This window comes from Elgaria multicarinata, chromosome 11 (assembly GCF_023053635.1).
Source record: "Elgaria multicarinata webbii isolate HBS135686 ecotype San Diego chromosome 11, rElgMul1.1.pri, whole genome shotgun sequence".
Classification (NCBI taxonomy): domain Eukaryota; kingdom Metazoa; phylum Chordata; class Lepidosauria; order Squamata; family Anguidae; genus Elgaria; species Elgaria multicarinata.
Window position 1 is genome coordinate 23,572,129 of NC_086181.1, and position 23,988 is coordinate 23,596,116.

A 23,988-nucleotide genomic window follows, 5' to 3' on the forward strand; every position below is an offset into this window, starting at 1 on the left:
CTGGAAGTGACATACAGCCATCATGACTAGCCTTGTCCTCCATGAATTTGTCTAAATATTGTTCCTTGAATTTGGCTTCTTTCTCTGGCAGCTCTAGTTAGAGTGAAAGGTATGATCTGCATCATTCCAAACAGGGTCATTTTCCAGTCCAAACAGAGCTGTGACCCTGGAGGTTTTTCTACCCCTGTCCCTACTTATTAAGAAGTACTTCATCTCTACCTTCTCCATCTAATTCAGAGAAAATAAAATAATACCCATGTGAGCACCAACAAATATTCATTTTTGCTGGTCTTGTGACTGTAATAAACTACTAATAATATTCAGAGTGTTTCAAGCTTTCACATTACACAGAACTCTTCTTCAGGCAGACTTTAAAAAGGAATGTAAAGGACTCATTTAAACATTCTGAAGAGGAGTGCAATGGAACTCAAAAACTTGCACAGCTTTTTGCAGTTCCTTGCAAAGGCAGCATTTACCCCTCCATTAGAATTTACCTCTTTTTATCCAACGGATGTAGATTTAAACCACTGGGCCATGGGCTATGGCCTTTCTCTATAAAGCACCTAGCACTGCATTAGCTAAATAATATTCTGAGCACCAGTCATTAAAATGAGAATGAGATCACGAGCCCGGTCATTGGATTCAAATTTTTGTGCCCGCCTAGGTTGCCCAGACATTCACAGGAACGGGATGGACTATTTTACAGCGCAGAGAGCAAAGACAGTAGAAGCTTGAGCAATACGGCAGATTGCACCAGGGTTGCATCAGCTGTGGGTGTACCAGGACCGGAGAAGGTAAACTCTCAGAGCTCAGTTGCTTCTCATTGGCTACAGGGCAGGCGAATGCGACCAAAAGATTGGCTGCAGGAAACGCCCATCTAAAGTGAGAGACAGGCGATTCAGTTTCACCTACAGTTGCCTGCTGGGTTTCCAAATACACTGAAATTACTCCTTTTGTTGCCTTGAAAGGCTTTGTATTAATCAGAATAAGGCCTCATCTACACTAAGTAAAATATTGCACTATGAAAGTGGTATATAAAAGGCAGGAGCCACGCTACTGCTTTATAGAAGTATTGAAATGCACTGACAACTGTTGGGGCCCATTGACACATACTGTATACTGCTTTCATACTGCTATATTCTGCTTGGTGTGGCTCCTGCCTTTTATATACCACTTTCATAGTGCAATATCCTGCATGGTGTAGATGAGCCCTAAAAGTGAGAAATTAGATAAGAATTCCCCACACGCGCTGGAGCTTGTGTGCTTCACCCAGTATGGAAACTCTTCTGAGTAACAGCTGGATTTTATATTTTAAAAAATGGGGCAGTCAATATTTCTCCCTTTCTTGTTCCCAGAAGCTCTAGGAGCAGCTCGGAGTCCAACCTGTAACCATCACATGTCTTCAGATCCCTTCTCCCCCATTGCAGCATTGAACTCTGAACATGCAGACAACTGTCTTCTATGTCCAGCCAGTGTTTTCTCTCTCCCCTATTCTCCCCCAGTACAGCCTGTAGATGTATCATCTTTACTGATGAAAAGATCTGGAGATCTCAAAAGCTTACAGTTTTTTGGGGGAGAACTTATAGTCAGCCTAATAAAGGTTTTGCACTATCATGGATTTTGGAATTTCAAGGGAAAGATTTTATAGCTTATTCTATTGTGGGGAAAATGAGTCATTTCAGGGTTTACATGGAGTGACAATGTTAGCACTCCCATTGAAATCCATTTGCAAAGTCCGACCCACAAATCTGTCAGGTTGAATTTTGAGATGCAACATTAGAATGCAGATTCTGTCAAGTTAAATCTGCATGCCCACCCTCCTGCCCACCCCGAAAACAAATTTGCAATGTGCATGATGAAATTGGAAGTATGGCTTCCCGTAATAATTTTGTGATGAATTTGGAGGAAGGTGTGTGTGAATACTGGATTGTTGGTGGCAAAATTCAGATGTTGCCAGTGAAGTCAGTGCTTCCATCAAAGGGGAGAAAATGCTCCCTTGCTGAATTCCTAATTTTGGGGGATTTGTTAACAATTGTGCCTCTTATCTTGAACTTTTGTTTCTGCTTCAATCGATAGACACAACATCCACAACATTTTTTCCTTTTATTATTTTATTCAGCCATTTATTTCCTGTAGTAAATAACTGGCAAGGAGTCCAACTGCATGAAGGGGAGGCATCCCAAACAGGCAGCCCCGTCTTGGTTTTTATTAAGAACTAAGTGGTTACATTTCTTGTATACAAGCTATGATTGGTTGTTAAGTACAGCATGTTAAATGCATGATTACCTCGTGCACAGGGGGTGCACAGGAGGTGTTGGTTAGTGTGTGTTCAGTGTATAGGTGTGTACCTATTTTCACCCAATCTGTGAGCTGAAGTGTCCCTGCCTCGGGATACCAAGGGCATTGCAACCCTATTTCATTTACTAGGTCACTTACATGACTGAGGGATACAGTTGTACAACCTTGCTCTTTTAAAATTTTATGTAGCTCTTGTGCATGAAGCTTCTGCGGAGCTGACAATTCCCCCCCCCCCCATACTCACGATAAGGGAGCGTAGGAACGCTGAGTGGTACCAAGGCTATTCCAGCCGATGAGCAGGGGGTTTCCTGGATCCGATCACGTCGGGGTCACCGGATGTAGTAAATAACTGGCAAGGAGTCCAACTGCATGAAGGAGAGGCATCCCAAACAGGCAGCCCCGTCTTGGTTTTTATTAAGAACTAAGTGGTTACATTTCTTGTATACAAGCTATGATTGGTTGTTAAGTACAGCATGTTAAATGCATGATTACCTCGTGCACAGGGGGTGCACAGGAGGTGTTGGTTAGTGTGTGTTCAGCATGAATATACCATATAAGGGTTAAGGAAATACGTGATCATAGCATAGTGATTTCAATACTGTATTGTATTCTGTGGCCCTTACGTCAGTACATTCCAAGGCATTGGCCGGCAAGGACCAAGATGTTACTTAGCAAGGCTTTATCTTAAAAGTGTTATCCTGTGTTCTAGCACATCTCAGCATGGTATGCCAATACTGAAAGTGTGCCAAAGAGAGGGATAACTATTTCCCCTACATCTCCCCTTTTATTCTTTTAATTGTAAAGCCTTGTAAGCATAATAAATTTGGCGTTTGCTTGGTTTTGAAGCCTTGGGACGGCAAGAGGGAACACACCATGACAGTAATCCTGGGATACATTGTATGAAACAGCAGAAGGTGATTAATAAAAATACAATCAATACAGCATATTGAAATACAGTTTTGAACCATCCTGTTGGAAACCAGGACCACAAAAACTTCCACCATTCAGGTGCAATATCTTGTTTAACTGCATGTGCATATTTTTTAAGTAAGTCCAGTTGGTGTTGAATTCTGTGAGATTGAAACAGCACATATTTTCCACAGCTTCGCAGCCAAGATGTCTTTGTAACAACAAAAAGTCTATTGCAGCTCGATTGTCCAGTATAGCATGCCTTAAATCTTGTTGTTCTTGAATCAAAAGTCCAATAGCAATGGAAGTACTATTAATTGTCTTTGCTAGTAAACATGCCAGATGCCCAAGTTGTTTGGCATTTCCCACAGCCAATCCAGGAACCCCGACAAGGCTCATAGCCAAGGAGATATATTCTGCTGGACTTAAAACAGTAACATTTCCATCACAAACTGCATTCATAGTCTCAGTCTCTCTTTTCTGTCGAGTGCTTTTAGTAGGCCGGGGTGGTAGAAACACTGTCAAGCGACTAAGACAACATTGTGCTAATGTTATATTAGCTGGTACATAATTATAAGTACAAGACCCACATGTGAAAAACCATCCAATTGGCAATATAATGTGTCCATAGTTACTTGTTACATTTTCTATCTTTGAACAATTCCACAGAGAAGGCCCTGGGGACAAACAACCTTTTAGGGCGTTGCTAGACGTACCGGGTGTTCCGTCGTTGAGGAGCGGTGAAAGCGGCTTTTCCCGTTCAGCCGTGACGCCTCATCATCCACACCTGCCTTCGATTTGTGGCGGAAGTTTGCGCCGGTTGTGCTGCTGCCGCCGCGAGAACGGTTGCGCAGCCACACCGGCCTGATTGCCGCGGCTTTTTTTTTCGCTCGCTGCACGGTTTGCGCACGTCCGAAAGACCGCAAACTTGCGCAGCCGTCAGCGATGCCACCGCCGGCCCTGGCGGCGGCAGCGGCGGCAGTGCCAGTGCCAGCCGAAGTGCTGCTGGTGCTGTTGAGGGTCAACATTGATGCGCTCACTTCCTGATGGGGGTCGTGGCGGGTGTCATATGACCCGAGGTCAATCGTCTGCATGGCCACTCTGTGCCTACATCTCCCATCATGCCTCTGAGGTGTCGGCGGCGATGATCGCCTCTGTGCCCTCTGCCCCATCCCAAGGAGCCAACCCACATCTGGCCGTAGCCATGGCAGCAGCCCACAAGCAGCTCTGCCCTCTGCCAGCCTGGTACCCACACTAACAGGCAGCGTACAGCACCGCCATTATGCGGCCACGGTAGCTGCCCACCGCAAGGAGTCACCAGCCACTTTTCCGGTCCTCCGTTCCTGCGCAAACTGTCACTGGGGAAATAAAAAAAAAAAGCCGCTCCGCCGCGCTGCCCCAGCTGGCGGACTGCGCGCAAATGGCGGAGGCGGCTTGACCGAAGCCGCTGACCACTCCCCCTTAGCACGCCTTTTCCTGCCCAGTGCGGACCGCAGTGACCTCACATCCTCCCACACGTACTCCGAATTACCGCGGGACAGCAGGAAAAGGCGTCCTAAAACTCACTTTTTTAAAGTCGGGAGAAAGAGGCTTCACCGCGGGATAACGGCGGATCCTCGTGAACGTCATCTGGAAGCCTCGACGTGACTGCGGAAGGTAACGCGCGCTAGAGCCTCGTCTAGTAACGCCCTTAGTGGACGGTGAATAGAGCAATTTACCATTCTAGCATATGTGTTATTCTTGTGGTTTACAACATATGGGGTGTATAACTGTATAGCATCTTGGGGTAACTGGTATGTAGCAATTCCCCATTGGGCCATGGTATGATAATGAATCTCACTAAAGTTCAGAAATTTACTCAACTCAGTAACATTACCAAGAGAACCAGGACCTTTGCATATGGGAATGAGACATGTACTAAGTAATCCATGCATATCTGGAGCATCAGTAAGACAGAAATCAGTGGTGTTTACTATTTTTGCTAACTTTATCCATACATTGTACTGCATTCTATCATGTAGTGGAGTGCTTATAACTGGACAAGTTATACAGCTAAATAACAGAATTATTGTCAGCAAAGAATTAGCATTTAAGCAAGCAAATGTAGCAACTAGAAAATTCTCTGGAGTTGGAGAACGTGTTTCCTTAACCCTTATATGGTATATTCATGCTGAACACACACTAACCAACACCTCCTGTGCACCCCCTGTGCACGAGGTAATCATGCATTTAACATGCTGTACTTAACAACCAATCAGAACGTGCTGTTGCTCCAATAATTTTTGAGCTTGGAAAGATAACGCCTTTATCTCTCCCCATGTTGGTTTATGTTTTTGGACGGGCACCCTGCCACGTGCTTTCAGGGGGTCCTCCTGAAGTTGTAGGGAGAATTCTGGAATCGGGTTGGTCAATCCTTGATGCCACGACATTCTCTTTCCAGGGCTTCACACACCGTGCTGGAACCCACACTGGTCCTGTTGGAGTAAGCACAGCAGCATAACCCCGACCCCAAGTGATCAAGGGGACAGGGCCGTGCCAGACAGGATTAGGTAGCTGCCGGTACGTGACCAGCGGCTGCGGCAGAGGGGTATGCATTTGGAAATGTTGTTGTAATCGGGTAGTGTTAGTTGGTAGGAGAACATTCAAATGGTTAATAGTGAACAACACTTTCGCCAGCCATTCCTGGTGGGAGCCCAAACCAATGGGGATCCCTGCTTTTTGTTTTTGTTTGTATAAATGCTCTTTCAAGGTACGGTTGGTGCGTTCAACAATAGCTTGACTAGTGGAATTATATGGAATGCCAAAAGTATGTGTAACCTGCCAGGTTTCACAGAACTGTGCAAAAGAAGTACTGCAATAAGCAGGTCCATTATCTGTTTTTAAGGCAGAAGGTATTCCCATTACTGAAAAACTTCTAATGCAATGATTAATAACATGTTTTGTTTTTTCTCTTTTTTGACATGTGACCCAAATATATCCTGAGTAAGTGTCAACTGACACATGAAGGTATTTCCATGGAGTGAAAGGACTAAAATGAGTAACATCCATTTGCCATAGCTCATTGGCAACTGTGCCACGAGGATTGACACCTATATCAGGGGCTGAATGTACCTTTGTGCACTGTGGGCATGATTGGATAATGGCGCGTGCCTGATCTAATGGCAGCTGAAACTGTTTTGCTAAAGCTTTAGCATTTTGATGATGAAACGCATGGCTTTCCCATGGAGTTAGTTTTTGCACAGCTAGAGCTCGAAGGGATTGATCAGCCACTTGATTACCAGTGGAGATCTCCCCGGGGAAGGGTTGATGACTACGGATGTGAGCAATAAAATATTCATTGGTGCGGTGAGCCAACAGAGTCTGCAAGGTTATAAAGAGACCTAAAAGGTTCTTATCTATGACTGGGGTTACATAACTTCCTGGAAGACCACGTACTACATTGTTAACATATAAACTGTCTGTTATTAGGTTTAGTGCTTGAGGAAATGTGCGGAAGGCCAAAATAACTGCAGCTAGTTCAGCTCTTTGAGGTGATTTCTGGGGCAGTGTGAACATGGTTCTCCACTGATCTTCTTGTTTCCAAGCCACTACTCCTCTCTTTGGGCTTCCATCAGTGTAAACAGTAAGGGCTTCCTTAATAGGGAAGTCATTTTGTAAAGGCTTGATTTTAACAGACAATTGACTTAAACATTGCAGTCAAGGGTCAGCAGGAATATGATATGTAACTTGTCTTACAAAGCCTGCTAGGGCAGCTTGCAATTCTTCAGAAAATGACACTGATCGTTCCCACATCTGAAGAGGCATGGGAACTATCAGAGTTTCTGGATCTTGGGCTAAAAGTGCTCTTGTACGCTCTCGAGCTTTAATAATCAGATTGGCATACATAATTGGTTTTGTAGAGATTGTACAGCTAGGGCTATGACTGAGATACAGCCATTCAAGTATGTGTGTGTGACGATTGTAGGTCTTAGTGTTGCAAGATCTACTCCTGAACTGAGTGTCACAGGTTTCAATGCGTGTCTGTGTAATAACTGCATATGGTTGACTTAACCCTGTAAGTATAAGAACTTGACAAGGTTGATCTAACACCTGGCGATCTACCCAAATTTCTTTTAAACGTTCATTGACTAAAGACAAAACTTGCAATTGATTAGTGGTTAAAGAAATTTTATCAGCTGGGTGTTTGCCTTGTTTTAGGGCGGCAAACAAAGGTGAAAGTTCATCAGTTGTGAGCTTGCAGTAAGGTCTGAGCCAATTAATAGCTCTTCATTGTCAATTTGTCTCTGTAAGGCTTCCTTTGATGGTAAGGCTCACTAGGTCCTTGGTGTGTGATAGTAAAGGATTTTGAGGGTTTTCTAGACACTGGCACCCTTTGAAATGCTTTCAGGATGCAGCGGTTAATGGCCTGAAAGGTAGGCATAGGCAGTTGCGCCTGAGCCTCTATCACTGCAAATTGTCCACTGCCATACAATTGCTCTGCTGTTATCACTCCATTAGAGCTAAGGGCTATATGGAGCGACTCCTTTCTGTATTCACTGTCCCAAACTACATATTGGGCTGGACTTAGGATCATGCGAAATAAATCTTTCCAATCTTGAGGAAGCATAGTGTATCCATTGCCAATACTCTCCACCATGCCTTGGGCATAAGTAGAGCGTATGCCTGTCTCTTGAATAGCTTTATTCAATTCTCTAAGTACTGAATAAGGCAATGATGTCCAATTGACAACTACTTGTCCTTGGTCATTTTGATGTGAGGTTATAGGATAAGCTGAAGGAAAGTTGTTAAGACCCTCAAACAGCTCATCTGAGGTTAATGTTCCTTTCCTCCTTTCCTCTCAGCTGTGAAGCTGATGCAGGAGGCACTAACTGGGGATATGGGAGTGATGTTTGAGAAATGGGAGCGATAAAAGATAATGAGCTGGAGGATGCCTCGGTTCCTACCTTCTCCAGCGCATCTTTGCATCGCTGCCACAGCAACAAGTGCTGTATGGGAGCTCGTGGTTCAGTGTATAGGTGTGTACCTATTTTCACCCAATCTGTGAGCTGAAGTGTCCCTGCCTCGGGATACCAAGGGCATTGCAACCCTATTTCATTTACTAGGTCACTTACATGACTGAGGGATACAGTTGTACAACCTTGCTCTTTTAAAATTTTATGTAGCTCTTGTGCATGAAGCTTCTGCGGAGCTGACAATTCCCCCCCCCCCCCCATACTCACGATAAGGGAGCGTAGGAACGCTGAGTGGTACCAAGGCTATTCCAGCCGATGAGCAGGGGGTTTCCTGGATCCGATCACGTCGGGGTCACCAGATGTAGTAAATAACTGGCAAGGAGTCCAACTGCATGAAGGGGAGGCATCCCAAACAGGCAGCCCCGTCTTGGTTTTTATTAAGAACTAAGTGGTTACATTTCTTGTATACAAGCTATGATTGGTTGTTAAGTACAGCATGTTAAATGCATGATTACCTCGTGCACAGGGGGTGCACAGGAGGTGTTGGTTAGTGTGTGTTCAGCATGAATATACCATATAAGGGTTAAGGAAATACGTGATCATAGCATAGTGATTTCAATACTGTATTGTATTCTGTGGCCCTTACGTCAGTACATTCCAAGGCATTGGCCGGCAAGGACCAAGATGTTACTTAGCAAGGCTTTATCTTAAAAGTGTTATCCTGTGTTCTAGCACATCTCAGCATGGTATGCCAATACTGAAAGTGTGCCAAAGAGAGGGATAACTATTTCCCCTACATTTCCTGTTATCTTACTTCTGTCAAGACCACAATGAGAGTTCAGATAGAAACTCTACTTCAAAGATATGGAAGAAGTGGAGAGAATTGCTGCCAAAGAACTTGTAAATAATTACTGGGGAAGTGAGCACTAAAAAGACATTCTAGCTTATTCCCCAGCCATTCCCATAGCAAGTTAATATTAACTTACTATACCTTTTGAGATTATCCCGTCTTCCCCAAACTAGTGCCCTCCAGATATGTCTGATTACAGCTCCCTGTGTTCCCAGCCAGTATAAAGCTGGTGAAAATGGGAGTTGTAGTCCAACACATCCAGAGGGCACCTCTTGTGGAAGGCTGCTTGAAAAGTCTGTCTTTTCATACTTTCCTTTTCTCTCTCTCCCTACTCAGACTAACCTCTCCTCCTTTACTAACTCTTAACTGGTTGCACCTGCCTTGAAATGGTTCTGCCCATCATATCCTGCCATGTGGCCAAGGAGATTTCACCTCCTATATAATTCCATAAAGCTTTATGTACATCAGTGAATGACCCTGTTCAGATGACACCCTAAGCCACGGTGGTTAAGCACTTTGAGCTAAACATTATGGCTTAGCATGTTGAATCAAAGATGATTTACCATGTCTTGTGAACCATTGCTAACTATGGTGGCTACGTAATTATGGTTTAAACACGCTCACTAACCATTTACTGCAAAAGGGTTAGCAGCCTAACCATGGCTTAATGTGTTGTCTGAACAGACCCACTGTGGGTATATTTACATGTACAGATAGACCCCAGAAGCTTCGGTACTACTTGTCACTAAGTTAAACACTTTTGGAAGAGGTCCTAGATGGTCCATCCCTAAGAGGAAAATGTCTCTTATGCAGTAGAATAAATGTCTCAATCCAAGAATCATTTGAGGACAAATCCTCTCTCAGAAAAGCAGTTTTAGCAACCCGGGGAGCTTTGAAAACTCTGCAAGGCCCTTTAGCTTCATCTTACTCTTACTTGTTGGAATTTGCAAGCTGCGTTTTCACCAGTGACAAGCAGCAGAAATCCATTGGGCCCGAAGCATGTGTCGCTTTGTAAACACACAAAATACAAAGCAGAAGACAACTGCTTCCAAACCAGAGTTGGCTCATTTTAACCCCATGCTGTTGTAACATTTGAATTAACAGAAATCCAAACTCCAATGTAATGGAGCCCTTGTGAAAAACAGCAGCTCCAGGGCTTCTGAATTGTTTGCTCCGCTGGCAATAACAAGGGGGTTGCCTAGGAGGCCTCCCCATTTTGCCTTGACCCTGGATCAGTTCTGACTTGCTGTAAGGTGACCCTTGCCTCTCCAGCTGCATTCCTGGGGGGTCAATAGCCCAGATGGGGCAGAGGTTGCCGCATGTAGACAGCACGGCAAGGACACAGCCTCTGCCCCTATATGTCTTTTCTCTGTCCATTTGCCAACCATGAAGGCAGTACGTGGAGATCTTTCACCCTGCTGGCCTCTCAGAATCAGTCAAACTTGAGATTAGTTCTGTTATTGTTATTATTTACATAGTGCCATCAACATGCATGGTGCGTTACAGAGCGGTAACAAGAAAACAGGCCCCGAAGAGCTTCGAATTTCAAATTTTCCATGAGGAGACAACAGAAATGGGGGAAGAAAAGATGGCAGAAAAGGTGAAATGGGGAAGTGCATGCATTCAGGGCAGTAACAGGAACTTAGGCTTAGTTTCCGAAGAGCAGGTGTTGGGAGAAGATAGATATCCAGATGTTTTGGTCTTCTACCTCCAGAAGCCCCTGCCAGCCTGGCCAATCATTAGGAATGCTGGGAGGTGAAGGCCAAAACATCTGGAGTTCTGCATTCTGTCCACCCCCGCGGTAGAGGATGAAGACCTAAGGGCCAGTGCCAAAAGCATCGCAGAAGAAGTACTTTTACTGATTACCATAGCCAAGAGACTGGTCTCCAGGTGCGGTCCAAGACATGTTGCTGCCTGATATGGACAAGATGCCCCCCTCCACCACCACCCAGTCTGTGTACAGGATTGGTAGTGGAATCATCTTCCTTCAATACTGGTGATGGGTAGAGATGTGAAGGCCTGGGGGGGGGGGGAAATGGAAAAATTCAGAAAACCCCCCAGGGTTTTTCCATTTTCCCCCAAAGCCTTTTTTGGTTTTTCCCCGAAAAATTGAAAAAAATGAAGAAAAATGGATTACGGGATGTTTTATTTTAGCATGATGTATAAACTGTTTAAGACAAGGTGTTCAGATATTTACTTCTCCAAATGATTTCTAAAAAGTGTACAGTAGCAGAGTATTACAATTTCTGTGCACCAAGGACAAGCAAGTCCTAGGTTGCAAACTGAGACTACAACTACAAGAGCAAGAAGCATTTTTGCCTCTAGGGGGCACTGCCACTGAAGCAGAGACTGAAACTAATGGTGATAGCTATAAGTCAGAAAATGAGTCTGATTAAATTTCATGCATATTCATTGAATCTTGGTCTACCTTTTTTTCTCAGTTCTTTTTATGGGAATGGGTGCTTTATGTCTTGACACTGGAGGACTAGCAGAGTCATAAATAATTTTCTTTGTTACTAATGTCGGTTCCTTCTGTTGTTTTTTTTAAATTGTTTTTTGCCTGCTCCTCATAAGCTGGCAAAACTAAAGAGGTTCCTAACAGTTCAGGTGTTACTAACAGTTCAGGAGCTTGTAGCTCCATTTGTTACCAAAACAAAGTTTAAAAAAACTAAATTAAATTTGTAATAATTGTTTGAATACACTGTACTTTTAATATACCAAATGTAATAATTTTATGCCAAACCAACTTGGACATAATTACATTTTATGTTCCTAAAGTAACAAAGTGACTTTCAATCTGTAAAAAGTGCTAACAGTGCATATTTAATTTTTTCCGAAAATTTCCATTTCCCCCTGAAACCCCCCCCCCCCCCGGGGAAAAACTGTTTTTTTCCATGGCTTCAAAATTTCCAGAAATGTTACATCTCTAGTGATGGGGCAAAGTCTGTATTGGATTTGGTTTCACAGCGATGGCGAGGAGCCAGGTATGAACTTACACAGAGTCATATGCAGTGCCTGGTAGCATATGTATACTTACTTGGTAGAGCAGTTGGCACCTATTACAAAGTTAGAGTTGGTTTTTATAGCTTCACAGTGACAGTCAATGCATTTTGCTACTAATGAAATCAGATAACACATAGTAGCTGTCTTGCACATTCCATGCTTTCTTTCTGATAAGAATGCTTTTTCTGCTGTGAGAAACTTCCTGCCAAGAAATTACCCCCCACCCCATCCCCACTTTCTCCTCCTTGGTCAAGGGAGGGAGGTGTGTGTACCTCTTTGGCTGCATTCAGACAAAACAATAGCCAATAGTGGTTTAGTCACAATGGTGATATGCTGAGGCAGTGTGCCCATGTACATCAGTTGCTGGAGAGCAAGAGCAGCAGTGAGATGCATTAAAATATATTACTTCTCCTCTGCAAGCTTTGCAAGATCTCGGTGAATTTGCCAGTTAACACAGCTTTGCTAATCCTGAGGTGCTTATATGGGGTACATAAGGTTTTTCAGGAAGAAGATAAAAAAGGCAGCCTCCTGTCAGCATATAGACTTGAACAGGGCCAGCCCAGGACATTTTGCTGCCCCCTCTCGGGAATAAAATGGCACCCCTCCCATTCCCTGTACAAAATCCTTTCTTCAAGACTAAACATCTTTCTTCAACACCGACGATGGGACAACACCCTCTGCCCCACCTGCTTAGGGGGCGTAGGGAAAGCCACATAGCACGCCTTGCTGCTGCCTCTCAGCATTTGCTGCCTGAGGCAACTGCCTCATTTTCCTAATGGTAGGGCCGTCCCTGGATTTATATTTAGCTGCAATTATCCTTTGTGAGAGTTGAGGCTTATGCCCTGGAAACACCTTGTTTCAATGATGCAACATATACATGGTTATAAAAGGGTAGGTTGGGTTGATCTGGGGGATGGGTGAACAAATATGTGGCTGGCCTATTTAATGTCTAAACTGAAATGTCCCTCTTAGGCTGATGGCTGTCTGTATGTCACACAAATATACTGATCTGGTAGTCCTTGTAACATTTTTTTAGACTTAATTCTGGCTGCGATTGGGAGGGGAAAGCGCTCTCTACATGCACATAGGTAGCCTTTTCTTCTCATTAAAAGTTTTGGGAGCCCAGCTTTGGCTGGAAGCAAGTTCTGTTGGCCTAGAGAGCCTTTTAAAGCTTTTCCAGGTTCACAGAAAGTACTTTTCTTTTTTGCAAACTGAGCAAAGTTCCCCATGGATTATTATATAAGTAAACATTCACTTCATCCTCATTGCAACCTTAACATCTCCATGGTGACTGGGAGGATTCTCTCTCTCTCTCTCTCTCTGGTAAGTTGTCATGGAGACTCCTTTAAAAACCAGAGGAGCTGAAGCGTTCTAGCCAGGCCTTCCTTAAGGCGTAGGGCGGGACGAGATGTAGCCATGACTGCAGCCCACTCAAACCCTGTGGGAAGGCAGTCACTGTCAGCTTTTCCACTGAGACTTTCGAGGAAAACATATTTGGGTTCATGTAAGGCAGCCAATCTCACATCTGTGCTTAAACATTACACTCTAGTTGTCCCTATTTACCCGTGATTGTCTGTATCATCTGATACATCTTCCTTATCAATCATTGTCCCTATTTTGGCTTTTGGGAAAGGTGTGCAGACATTTATTTCATTTATTTATTGCATTTATATCCTGCCTTTTTTTCCTTCTTAAGGAACCCAAGGTGGCTTACGTAATCTTCTTCTCCAGTTTATCCTCACAACAACAACCCTGTGAGGTAGGTTGGGCAGAGAGTCTGGGACAGGCCCAAAGGCACCCAGTGAGCTTCCATGGCCGAGTGGGGACTTGAGCCTGGATCTCCCAACTCCCAGCCCAACACTCTAGCCACTATACCGCACTGGCTCTACACGTGTGTTACAGTACACTAGCTTCTCTTCCACAGCCCGAAACCACTGTCTAGTCAGGAAGTAAATATGGTGGCAGGTGTGTGACTGATACCTGTTATATAATGGGGGGGGGTAGTTGTGGTTATTCAGTGGCAAGGTAAATTTTTATTCAGTGGCAAGTGAAATTTTAGAATGTTTTTAGGATGTTTTAATTGTGTATGCTATGGTTTTTAATCAGTTTTTAATGTGTTTTATATTCACTGTTGTTCCCCGCCTCGATCCAAGTGGAGAGACGGGTAAGAAATATATAATTATTATCGTTGTTGTTGTTGTTGTTATACACAATCTGCACATACTCAAAGGCACTCTCATGTTTTCTCTCTCATGAAGGCTTCACAGCTTTCAGAGTAAGCCCTGGTACTGAAGACAGAGCTAAACCCCACTGATCCTTGGCTCAAACCCTAAGTCTTAGGTGCTTGTCCTTGACAGCAGCACACAGATCCTTGTGGGGTTGAGGTGTAATGGCTGGAGTCCCCAGTAGTTCTTGCTCTGTATACAGACCCAAAGCCCTTAAAAAAAAATCTTAGTAGCATTACACTGCCAATGTTAACATTAAGACTGTTACCCAATTAAAGAAATCTGACACTGCAATCCTCAGCACGTTTATTCTGAAGCACGTTCCACCAAGTTCAATGGGACCTACTCCCAAGTACGTGAATGCCTCTTCTTAGAAGATGTTTGCCACCTATCAGTTTAATAAGAATTTATATTTAAACAGGTGTGTATTTTAAAGTATATCTGCACCTGATTATTTGGGGTCAGATTTTTAGCCAATCAGAGACCTTTGGCTATGGGGCGGTATATAAATTCAATAAATAAATAAAGTGCAGACAGTGACCATCATACACTTAACCGTTGTTGTTTCTGTTAGACCAACTCTTCTTCTAGGGTTTACAACATCTTTCAGCTTGGGTGTTTACTGTGCTATTGACACTACTGAGGCAATGAACAAAACTCAGGGCCAATGTTTATTGTGTTCTTTTGCTGTACTTGGCATCTGAGCAGCTCCAGAGTTCTTCCAGGTAGTGTAAACAAGTGCAGGTGCATTAACCTCTTTCTGGACCAACTAACGCTGAAAATAATAAATTTCTGCTTTCAGGTTACCTCAATTATTTTGGCATAGGTTGGATGATGATGATAATAAATGTGATGTTACATAGTAAGCCATGTTACCCTGAGAGAAAGGCGTGTTCTTCTAGCAAAGCGCAGATCGTATGAATATTCTTCCTTAGTTTTAGATGCCTTTAGTGTGACCCTGTATCCTACATTACACAGGACAATCCTCTGTTTGAAGGTGCCCTCTGTTTGAAGGGGTGTCCAGTTTAAAGAGGAAAAGCCATAAGAAATGAGTGCAGGGGTAGGAGGATTTGGAAGTTGTCCATCTGACTTTCAAATTGCTTTCATAGTGTTATATCCTGCTTGGTGTAGATGTGACCTTAGGTTTCAATAGTTTCTGTTAACTCATTCAAAATAAGCACACACCATACATAAGAATGAAAGTCCTACAACTCCCAGCATTCCCCAGCCAGAGTGGCTGGGGAATGCTGGGAGTGGTAAGACTTTTGCTTGCTGGGGAATGCTGGGAGTGGTAAGACTTTTGCTTGCTGGGGAATGTTGGGAGTGGTAAGACTTTTGCTTGCTGGGGAATGCTGGGAGTTGTAGGACTTCTTTTTCTGACTACACCAGCATAGGCTTCCTTAAATAGGTTAGGAGAGAGAGAGAGAGAGAGAGAGAGAGAGAGAGAGAGAGAGAGAGAGAGAGAGAGAGAGAGAGATATATATATATATATATATATATATATATATATATATATATATATATATATATATATATATATATATCACCAACTATATTAGTTAGAATAGTGGAGAGGGAATGAGACACGATTGACTGGAAACCTGTAACAGATGTAATGCAAAGGCGTTCTTTTGCATTCCTCCAACCCCCACCTACCCCCGTTGAATGCCACTATTAATGGGCAGCAGGTAACTGGAGGGAAAAGGAGGAGAACTTGCTCGTAACCTGGAGACAGGCAGTGGGGGGGGGCAAGGGCGAGGGGGAGGCTAAGCCAAACAGACCGGGGGGGGGGGGCGTGCAATACGGTGCATGCGCAATGGAGGCGGACTAGGAGGAGGTGGGGGTGCTAAGAAATGGACCCGTCGGAAATGCTGCCGGGTCTGCAGAGAGGAAGAGGAGGGGTGCTGGTGCGAGAGTTTGCGCGCAAGGGAGGGGGAGCTGCAAAGCGGCGCCGGCGTGAAAGGGGCGGAGGAGGAGGGGGAGGCTGCAGGGTGAGTCACACAGCAATGCTCCCCCCCTTTAATCCCTTTAGGCAGCATAGGGGCAGGCTTCACCTCCCCGCCTTCCCCATAGTCCCTTAGGAGGGGTGCAACACCTGAGGCAGGGCGCTCACTTCAAACACCGAAGCCAGGCAGCTGTCATGCAGTGACACCCGCCTTTGGCAAAAGCTGGTCCTTCCTTGAAGGGACAAGAATAAGCGACCTCCCCACCACCACCACCCCAGTGTTGACCTCGGGGGTGTCACTCCTTTGTGAACCTGCCCCAGGGAGGAAGGGGGGCTGCTCCTAAAGTTGACCTGAGTGGGATGCACCGTTCTTTTTATTTTAAGAATTTAATTCGCAATATTGGGATGGTCCGCCGTGCCCCTTTTTCTAATTCATTGATGATTCAAATGTGCTATGCTGGCTGGGGATGCTGGGAGTTGTAGTCCAACAAATCTGGAGGTCACTGGGTCGTGGGAGGCTGCTGCTGTTAATGGTTTATGGAATATAATACCAAAATCTCCACAGCAACCCACTGTGGTAGCATGCAGGTCGAATTACCTATTGGCCCGCCATTCTGCCTCCTTATGTAAAAGAAAAAGAAGGGAGTGTTAGGGAGAGGGAATAAATGTATTTAAAATAAAGATGGCAGATTGTCATATACTATGCAGGAGAATTTCTGCCCACTAAGAATATTTCTTTGTGTGCCTGAAGTGACCCTTAATTATTTATTTTAAGCATTTGTACTTCACAAATGAGATACAAAAAAGGCTCCCAGAACAGCTTACAAAGATCAATAAATAACACAATCTCTGCCCTCTGGTTTACAATCTAAAAGATATTACACAAAAGGAACAGGGAGGAGGAAAAAAGCAAGCTTAAATGTTATTTAACTTCTTCTAAAAAATTTTTGAAGTGTGCAGTTTGTAGTATGTCATTCCTTCTGCCTGTCTTGCTTCCATTCATTTATCTTGGGTGGGGCAGTGGTGGTGTTGATTTTCCATGCCATTAAGGCTAAGTCATTTAGCTGCCAGTAATTCTTGAAGGAGAAGTCACTTATGGCATTATTTATTTATTACATTTATATCTGGACCTTTTTGCTCCAAAGAACCCAAAGTGGCATACATAATCCTCCTCTCCATTTCATCCTCACAACAACGACCTTGTAAAGTAGGTTGGGCTGAGAGCCTGTGATTGGCCCAAAGGCACCCAGTGAGCTTTCATGGCCAAGTGAGGACTAGAACCCAGATCTCCCAACTTGCAGTCCAACACTCTAGCCACTACACCACACTGGCATTTGCTCAGAAACCTAGAATTTTTCTTACGATGTAAATGGTCTATAGCGACCTTGCCCAACATGGTGCCCTCCAGATGTTTTGGACTATAACTCCCAGCATTGCTGATTTTTGTTTGTGTGGACTGGGGCGGTTGGGAGTTGAAATCCAAAACATTTGGAGGTCACCACATTGGGGAAGGCTGGTCTGAGGTATGGATTACATAGCATATTTCATGGCAGACATTATCAAAACACAACTCCACATTGCATGTGTTTGTGTAGTCTCCTGAGCTTGACTTATCCAGCAGTATTTGTGCGTGTTTATTTTTATTTTTACAAAACGTTGAAGAGACCAGTAAACTTTCAGTATATTTTCTTGCTGAATTAGTTTCAATTGGCGGTCCAGAGACACTGAAGAGCTGGACTATATTTCTGCCTCTCCTTATTTTGAAAGAATGATTGTGCCAGAATCTACTTTCCATTTCATTCCCAAATAGTCTAAATAGAAAGCTTCATTTAGGGAAATATATAAAAATGTGACAGAACTTTGTTTCCTGTGACTTTAAAGCCATCAAAATTGGTCACTATCCCTGTATCTTATGATTGTGAATTCCACACTCTGTAAAGAAGTACTTCCTGACTTGAATCTCCCACTATTAAGTTTCGTGGGACGACCCCTGGTTCTAACATTATAAGTGAGGGAGAGAAATCTCTCCCATCATTTTGGATAAGAATAGTGGCACTGCTGTGAATGAATGTAACATATCTATGTGAAACTGTATAATGGCTGATTGGTAAATACAATATACTTGACTTGGACTTGGCTATGATTATTAGTCCTCCACTTTTTTGCTGCCACCAAGTTATGTAATATTTTTTGAGAATGGGCTGAAATTTTAATTGGGTTCAGCTCCAAAACCAATTAGAAATGCCAAGGCCTTTGAACATGCAAATGGAGAATGTGGGCCCATTGTTTCCCCAAAACTTGAGCAATTTCAGTTGAGCCCCAGCATATATCTGAAATTTAAGAATATAGTTTCCAGACAAGCTTGGCCCTGTAGCGTCTCTCTTTTTTTAGATAGATGCTGCTGCAGCGTAGGAAAAAGAGGATCTGGAGACGCTCAAAGACAACCACAGCACATATGTGACCCTTCCCTTATCCATATAACCCAATAGCTAGTAGTTGTAGTTGGCAATAAGATTTTCCACTCAAGTCCCATCCCTCATATATTTTGGCAAGCCTGATGTATTACATACTGTGTTGGCATTACAGAGTATCTTGGGAAATCAAAGTGTATGGAACAAGGAAAAAAGGGTTTTGGAGATTCAAGTTACAGAGTCCAATATCTCTCAGCCATTCGTTGTGGAGTTAAAACATGAAAAAAATCTACATGGAAACCCCTTCGGAATAGGAAACGCCATATCATCTCTGTGTTGAGGCCATCTCATGCAATGATTGTACAAGCATGTATTTTGCATGGCTAAGCCTGGAGTGCCTGTGCTTCTAGTGCTTGCCCTTGATATGTGCATGCAACAAAACAGGCGCATTAGGTAAACATGCACATAGGTTGACTGCTCTTTATGCTGAAGTGCTTTCTGTCGTACTAACTTCTGTCACATTGCAACACGTTCCGTATTCGTCACTGATTGGCTCACAGCAGCCCCCGATTGGAACCCTGTTGATGTCACTGTTGATGCATGGAGGGAGGAAAGAGTTCCAGGGCTCTCACAGGGGGCCGTGCTTTCTGGGCAAGCATGGCATGATGGGAGGCATGCTATCTTCTTGAATTGGTGTTGTATAGCAACTTCAGGGGTGAGCTGCGAGTTCAAATGTCACCAAAGTCACAAACACTCTAGTTGTTTTTAGACAAGGCTCTCTCTCTGCCTCAGCCTCTAAACTTCAGTATGTCCATAAAAAATACTGACCTACCGAACAGCATTGTAAGGATTACTGTAAAGTGCACTAGATAAATGACTTATTTTTGTTCCTTTCTTGTAGATGGCCCTCTTAGCAAAAGTAGCAGTACCCGTTATGATGGACATTCCTTCTCCCGCTAGTGGATTGGATTTCTCGCCGAGTCACAGGCCTGAGAATGGCTGTGAGGGATCAGAGCTGCCAGTATCCCTGGAGGAGCGGAGTGATGGTGAGAAGGAGCGGGACTGTAGCCGAAGCTGTCCAAGCCGCTTTAGCAAGAACTCTTTTCTCTGTGTCTCTTCCCAAGGCAAGGATGTTGCCGCTACTGCTCCTGATACCAAGGAGACGGAGGCAGAATTGCGCCTGTTTTGGCTTTCCCACCACAACCCCCAGCAATATAGGAAGACAGGGCACATAGCCAAAGAAGTGGAGAAGCCCAGGGCCAGCACGGGAGAAGCCAGGCCTTCCCAGGGGAGGCCTCTACAACTGCAGGATGCATGCAAGAAGAAGGGATTTGCAGAGAATGGGCAGGAGGTGCGGGAAAAGAAGGACACTAAAACTCCCCACTCAGATGACATTGTGCAGCTGATCGATGAGCACGGGGTGTATTCCTCAGCCAAGCTGGTGCCCGCCACGGAGGGGGCACGCTCGCCATGCCTGCTGCAGCATTTGGAGGGCAGCGGTGCGGAGGGGGAGGAGTTTGAGATCCGGCAAGTGATTGTGGACGAGAAGCCATTCCAGTGTGCCATCTGCACCAAGGCTTTCAAGAGGGCGTGGGAGCTCTTCAGCCACGAGGTGGTGCACAATGAGGAACGCCCCTTCCGCTGCCAGCTATGCCAGGTGAGGGGGAGAAAGCTGGCAGGAAGCCTGTGGTGGTTTGAAACCGGTAAACCTCCCTGAGCGATGACTAATGGGGGTTGGGGGGCAGGCGGCGGGGGCTGGGCATTGGAATGGAAAGGAAACCAAAAACGAACTATTGAGTCCCATGATGAGCCTTTGGAATGAGTTGAATTCCAGCTGTTTTGAGGCAGAGATTTCCACGGCTGGGAGAAACCAGATATAATATTTCACACTCCCAGCTATCATTGAGTTGAAAAAAGCGTCAAGGACAGGCAGCCTTTTCCAGGGTCCTTTTCCGTGGGAGGAGAGAGTGGTGTAATAGGTTTCTGTACAAATATATATTGAGCGTGAGGAAGTAGACAGTGCTAGTCCTTAAAGCAGCATCATTCTCTCCCTTCCCCCAAAAACATCCCAGCCAGCCAGTGTTGTTTCCATTTTGCCATTATTATTATATATAATAATAATAATAATAGCTACATCCAAAACTGCCCGACTGTATCCTTCAGGCTCCACCTGTCGGGTGTGGTGTGTTGAATAGCAACTACAGCGGGGGTGAGTTACATGTGCCGCTCCAGATGTTGTCAGGCTGCAATTGCCATTCGCCCTAGCCCACATAGCCAGTGATGAGGGATGGTGGGAGTTGCAGCCCGACAACTTCTAGAGCGCCACATGTTCCACATTGCTGTATTTCAGAAAGGAGAAAAATTTGGTGGGCATAAGATATATATATATATATATATATATATATATATATATATATATATCCAGGACGATCAGAGGTCTAGAAACAAAGCCCTATGAAGAGAGACTGAAAAAACTGGGCATGTTTAGCCTGGAGAAGAGAAGATTGAGGGGAGACATGATAGCACTCTTCAAATACTTAAAAGGTTGTCACACAGAGGAGGGCCAGGATCTCTTCTCTATCCTCCCAGAGTGCAGGACACGGAATAATGGGCTCAAGTTAAAGGAAGCCAGATTCCAGCTGGACATCAGGAAAAACTTCCTGACTGTTAGAGCAGTGCGACGGTGGAATCAGCTACCTAGGGAGGTTGAGGGCTCTCCCACACTAGAGGCATTCAAGAGGCAGCTGGACAACCATCTGTCAGGGATGCTTTAGGGTGGATTCCTGCATTGAGCGGGGGGTTGGACTCGATGGCCTTGTAGGCCCCTTCCAACTCTGCTATTCTATGATTCTATGATATATATATATATATATCCTACATATAAAATACCTTCAGTCCCCTCACCACAGAGTGGCTCCTGAGTAAGACCAATGTGGCTCATGCATAGTGAATCCCTCCCCTGAAATTTGCAGCTGGCGTGGCCCTGCCCCCTCCCTCGTGTGCCCGATTGGCCTCCTTCGTCCCCTTCCCCCTCCCTGCTGGCAACAACAGCCTACCCATGCAGCTGTGCCTGGGACCTGCCTTCACACCACACTGATTGGCCAAACTGAGCTGTCCGACATCCCACTGGTGGAGGAGCTGCCCTGCCTGTTTGGCACAGAGGAAATTAATTCCTATTATAGCTCGAGCTTTGAACTTTTTAGAACTTTCAAAATTTTGTGCGTGTTTCCAGTGCTCAAGCTTCAGCTTTAAACAAAAATGAGAGAAATCGGTGTGGTTGATCTCGAGTAATAAGCTTTACACTACCATATTCTTATATAAGATACCATAGAATCCTTCCCCACATGAACACACACACACACATTTTCTGTGGCTTTTCATTTTGAAAGTTTGAAAAAGTTCAAAGCTCGAGCTAGAATAGGAATGAATTTCCTCTGCACCAAACAGGCAGGGCAGTAACTAATAGTCACCAGCCATCAAAAACGCATCAGTGTCCCTTAAAGAAAGGAGGCTCTTCTGTTATTAAGCTCAGTCAAGCCCCCAAGAGATGGTGCTTCCTTTTTGCATGGCCATATCAATTCGGCAAATAAGAAGAAGCCAGTATAACTTGTGCAGAAGAGCAGGCACTGGCAATTGTTTTTCTCTGTCCCGCAGGTGATCTCTGGTGCTTGCTCAGTGTGTGTGTGTGTGTGTTGCTTTCTGTCCTGCTCCCCTCTCTCCCACTTCAGGCCTCGTTTAAGCGCCATTCCGACTTCAAGAGCCACGCCCTCGTGCACACGGAAGAGCGCCCCCACCGCTGCGAGCTCTGTGGCAAGCGTTTCAAGCGGGCGTCCAACCTAGCCGAGCACTGCCGCATCCACTCGGGGGAGCGGCCGCACCGCTGCGCCGCCTGCACCAAGCGGTTCAAGACGCCCTACGAGCTGCAGCGGCATACGCTGACGCACTGCGCGGAGCGGCCCTTTGCCTGCGGGGCCTGCGGGAAGGGCTTCGCCGCAGCGGGGGCCCTCCTCCTGCACCAGCGGCAGCACTGCGACGACAAGCCCCACGTCTGCGGCGTTTGCGGCAAGCGCTTCGCCTACGGGCACAGCCTACGCGTCCATGAACGGGTGCATACAGGGGACCGGCCGTTTTCCTGTGCCCTCTGTGGCAAGGCCTTCAAGCAGTCCAACGCCTTGGCCTCGCATGAGCGGGTGCACACAGGGGAGCGCCCCTTTGCCTGCCCTACCTGCGGCAAGGCCTTCAAGCAGTCGTCGTACCTGGCCATCCACGCGCGCTCACATACCGGCGAGCGGCCCTACGCCTGCGGAGCCTGCAGCAAGGCCTTTGCGCGGCCCTCCCTCCTCCTGCAGCACCAGCGTGTCCACAGCACCGAGCGGCCCCATCGGTGCCAACATTGTGGCAAGCTGTTCAAGGACTTGGCCTACCTGGCCGTGCATGAGAAAGTGCACACAGGTGAGACCCCTTACAAGTGCCCCGTCTGTCAGAAGGGCTTTGCGCATCCCTCCAACCTGCTGCAGCACCAGAGAATCCACCGGGATGGGTAGGAAAAATGTTTTGCCATCGGATTTGCTTTATGTACCTGGACTTAACGGACACAATTGTGCGATTCACATGTGCTCCCACCTATATTGGCAGCGGTGTATGCATTGTGATGGATGGAGAGTTCCATTTGCATGCCCTTTGCGCAGTCTCCAAACCATGCACCAGCTTTGCTGGCCATGCATTGTACACAAATGCACTATTGGTTCATTCATCCCTCTCTCATAGGCATCTGAGTATTTCACACATCCTGTTTAACACAGAATTCAGCACCCTGAGAATCTCTGCTGTTCTTGTTCTTTCTCCTGCCAGCAAGTTACTAGTCCTTAAGACTACAGAGATAAAGAGTCAAAACTATGAGTGGTTGAATTTCACAAATCATAGTGTTGGGTTGAGCAGGACTTCCATTGGTCAGAAGGCAGGAGCTTCAGTGCTCTGTGTAGCCCTTGGTCCTTCTCATTCACTAGCAGTAACTGAAAAAATACAGGTGTAATGTAAGTATAAACATTTGGGTTAATTTACATAATGCACTCTTATTTTCTTTAAAAGCACTGCCCTGGTTTACATCTCATTGCATATTTTGCAAGTGCTTATAGAGCTGTGGAAAAAGTAGTTTGAAGGTGATTTTTATGAAGGTGTGCATAAATAACAAATAACTCATACGTGCACACACACAAACACTTCATGGGAAAACAGATTTGAATGGCTATTTACTATTATACCTTATGGAAAATGTCATTTGTTCACACAACAGGGCACCTTTCACCACAGCCATCGAGGAAGAGGGTGTTAGCAGTAGTAAAGAAATAACCTTGGCAAATTGCCGTCTATGTGTACTGGAGTTCCAAAATTCAAT

General features: G+C 45.1%; 1 protein-coding gene across 1 annotated transcript; it reads left to right on the forward strand.

Annotated features, from left to right (window-relative positions):
* Positions 1–16,206: 16,206 nt before the first annotated feature.
* On the forward strand, positions 16,207–23,783 carry LOC134405491 (zinc finger protein 391-like). Its single transcript, XM_063136734.1, has 3 exons — positions 16,207–16,228; positions 19,495–20,250; positions 22,322–23,783. Exons 2-3 carry the CDS (start codon positions 19,495–19,497, stop codon positions 23,135–23,137), a joined length of 1,572 nt encoding a protein of 523 aa, XP_062992804.1. The 5' UTR covers positions 16,207–16,228; the 3' UTR covers positions 23,138–23,783.
* Positions 23,784–23,988: the final 205 nt, after the last annotated feature.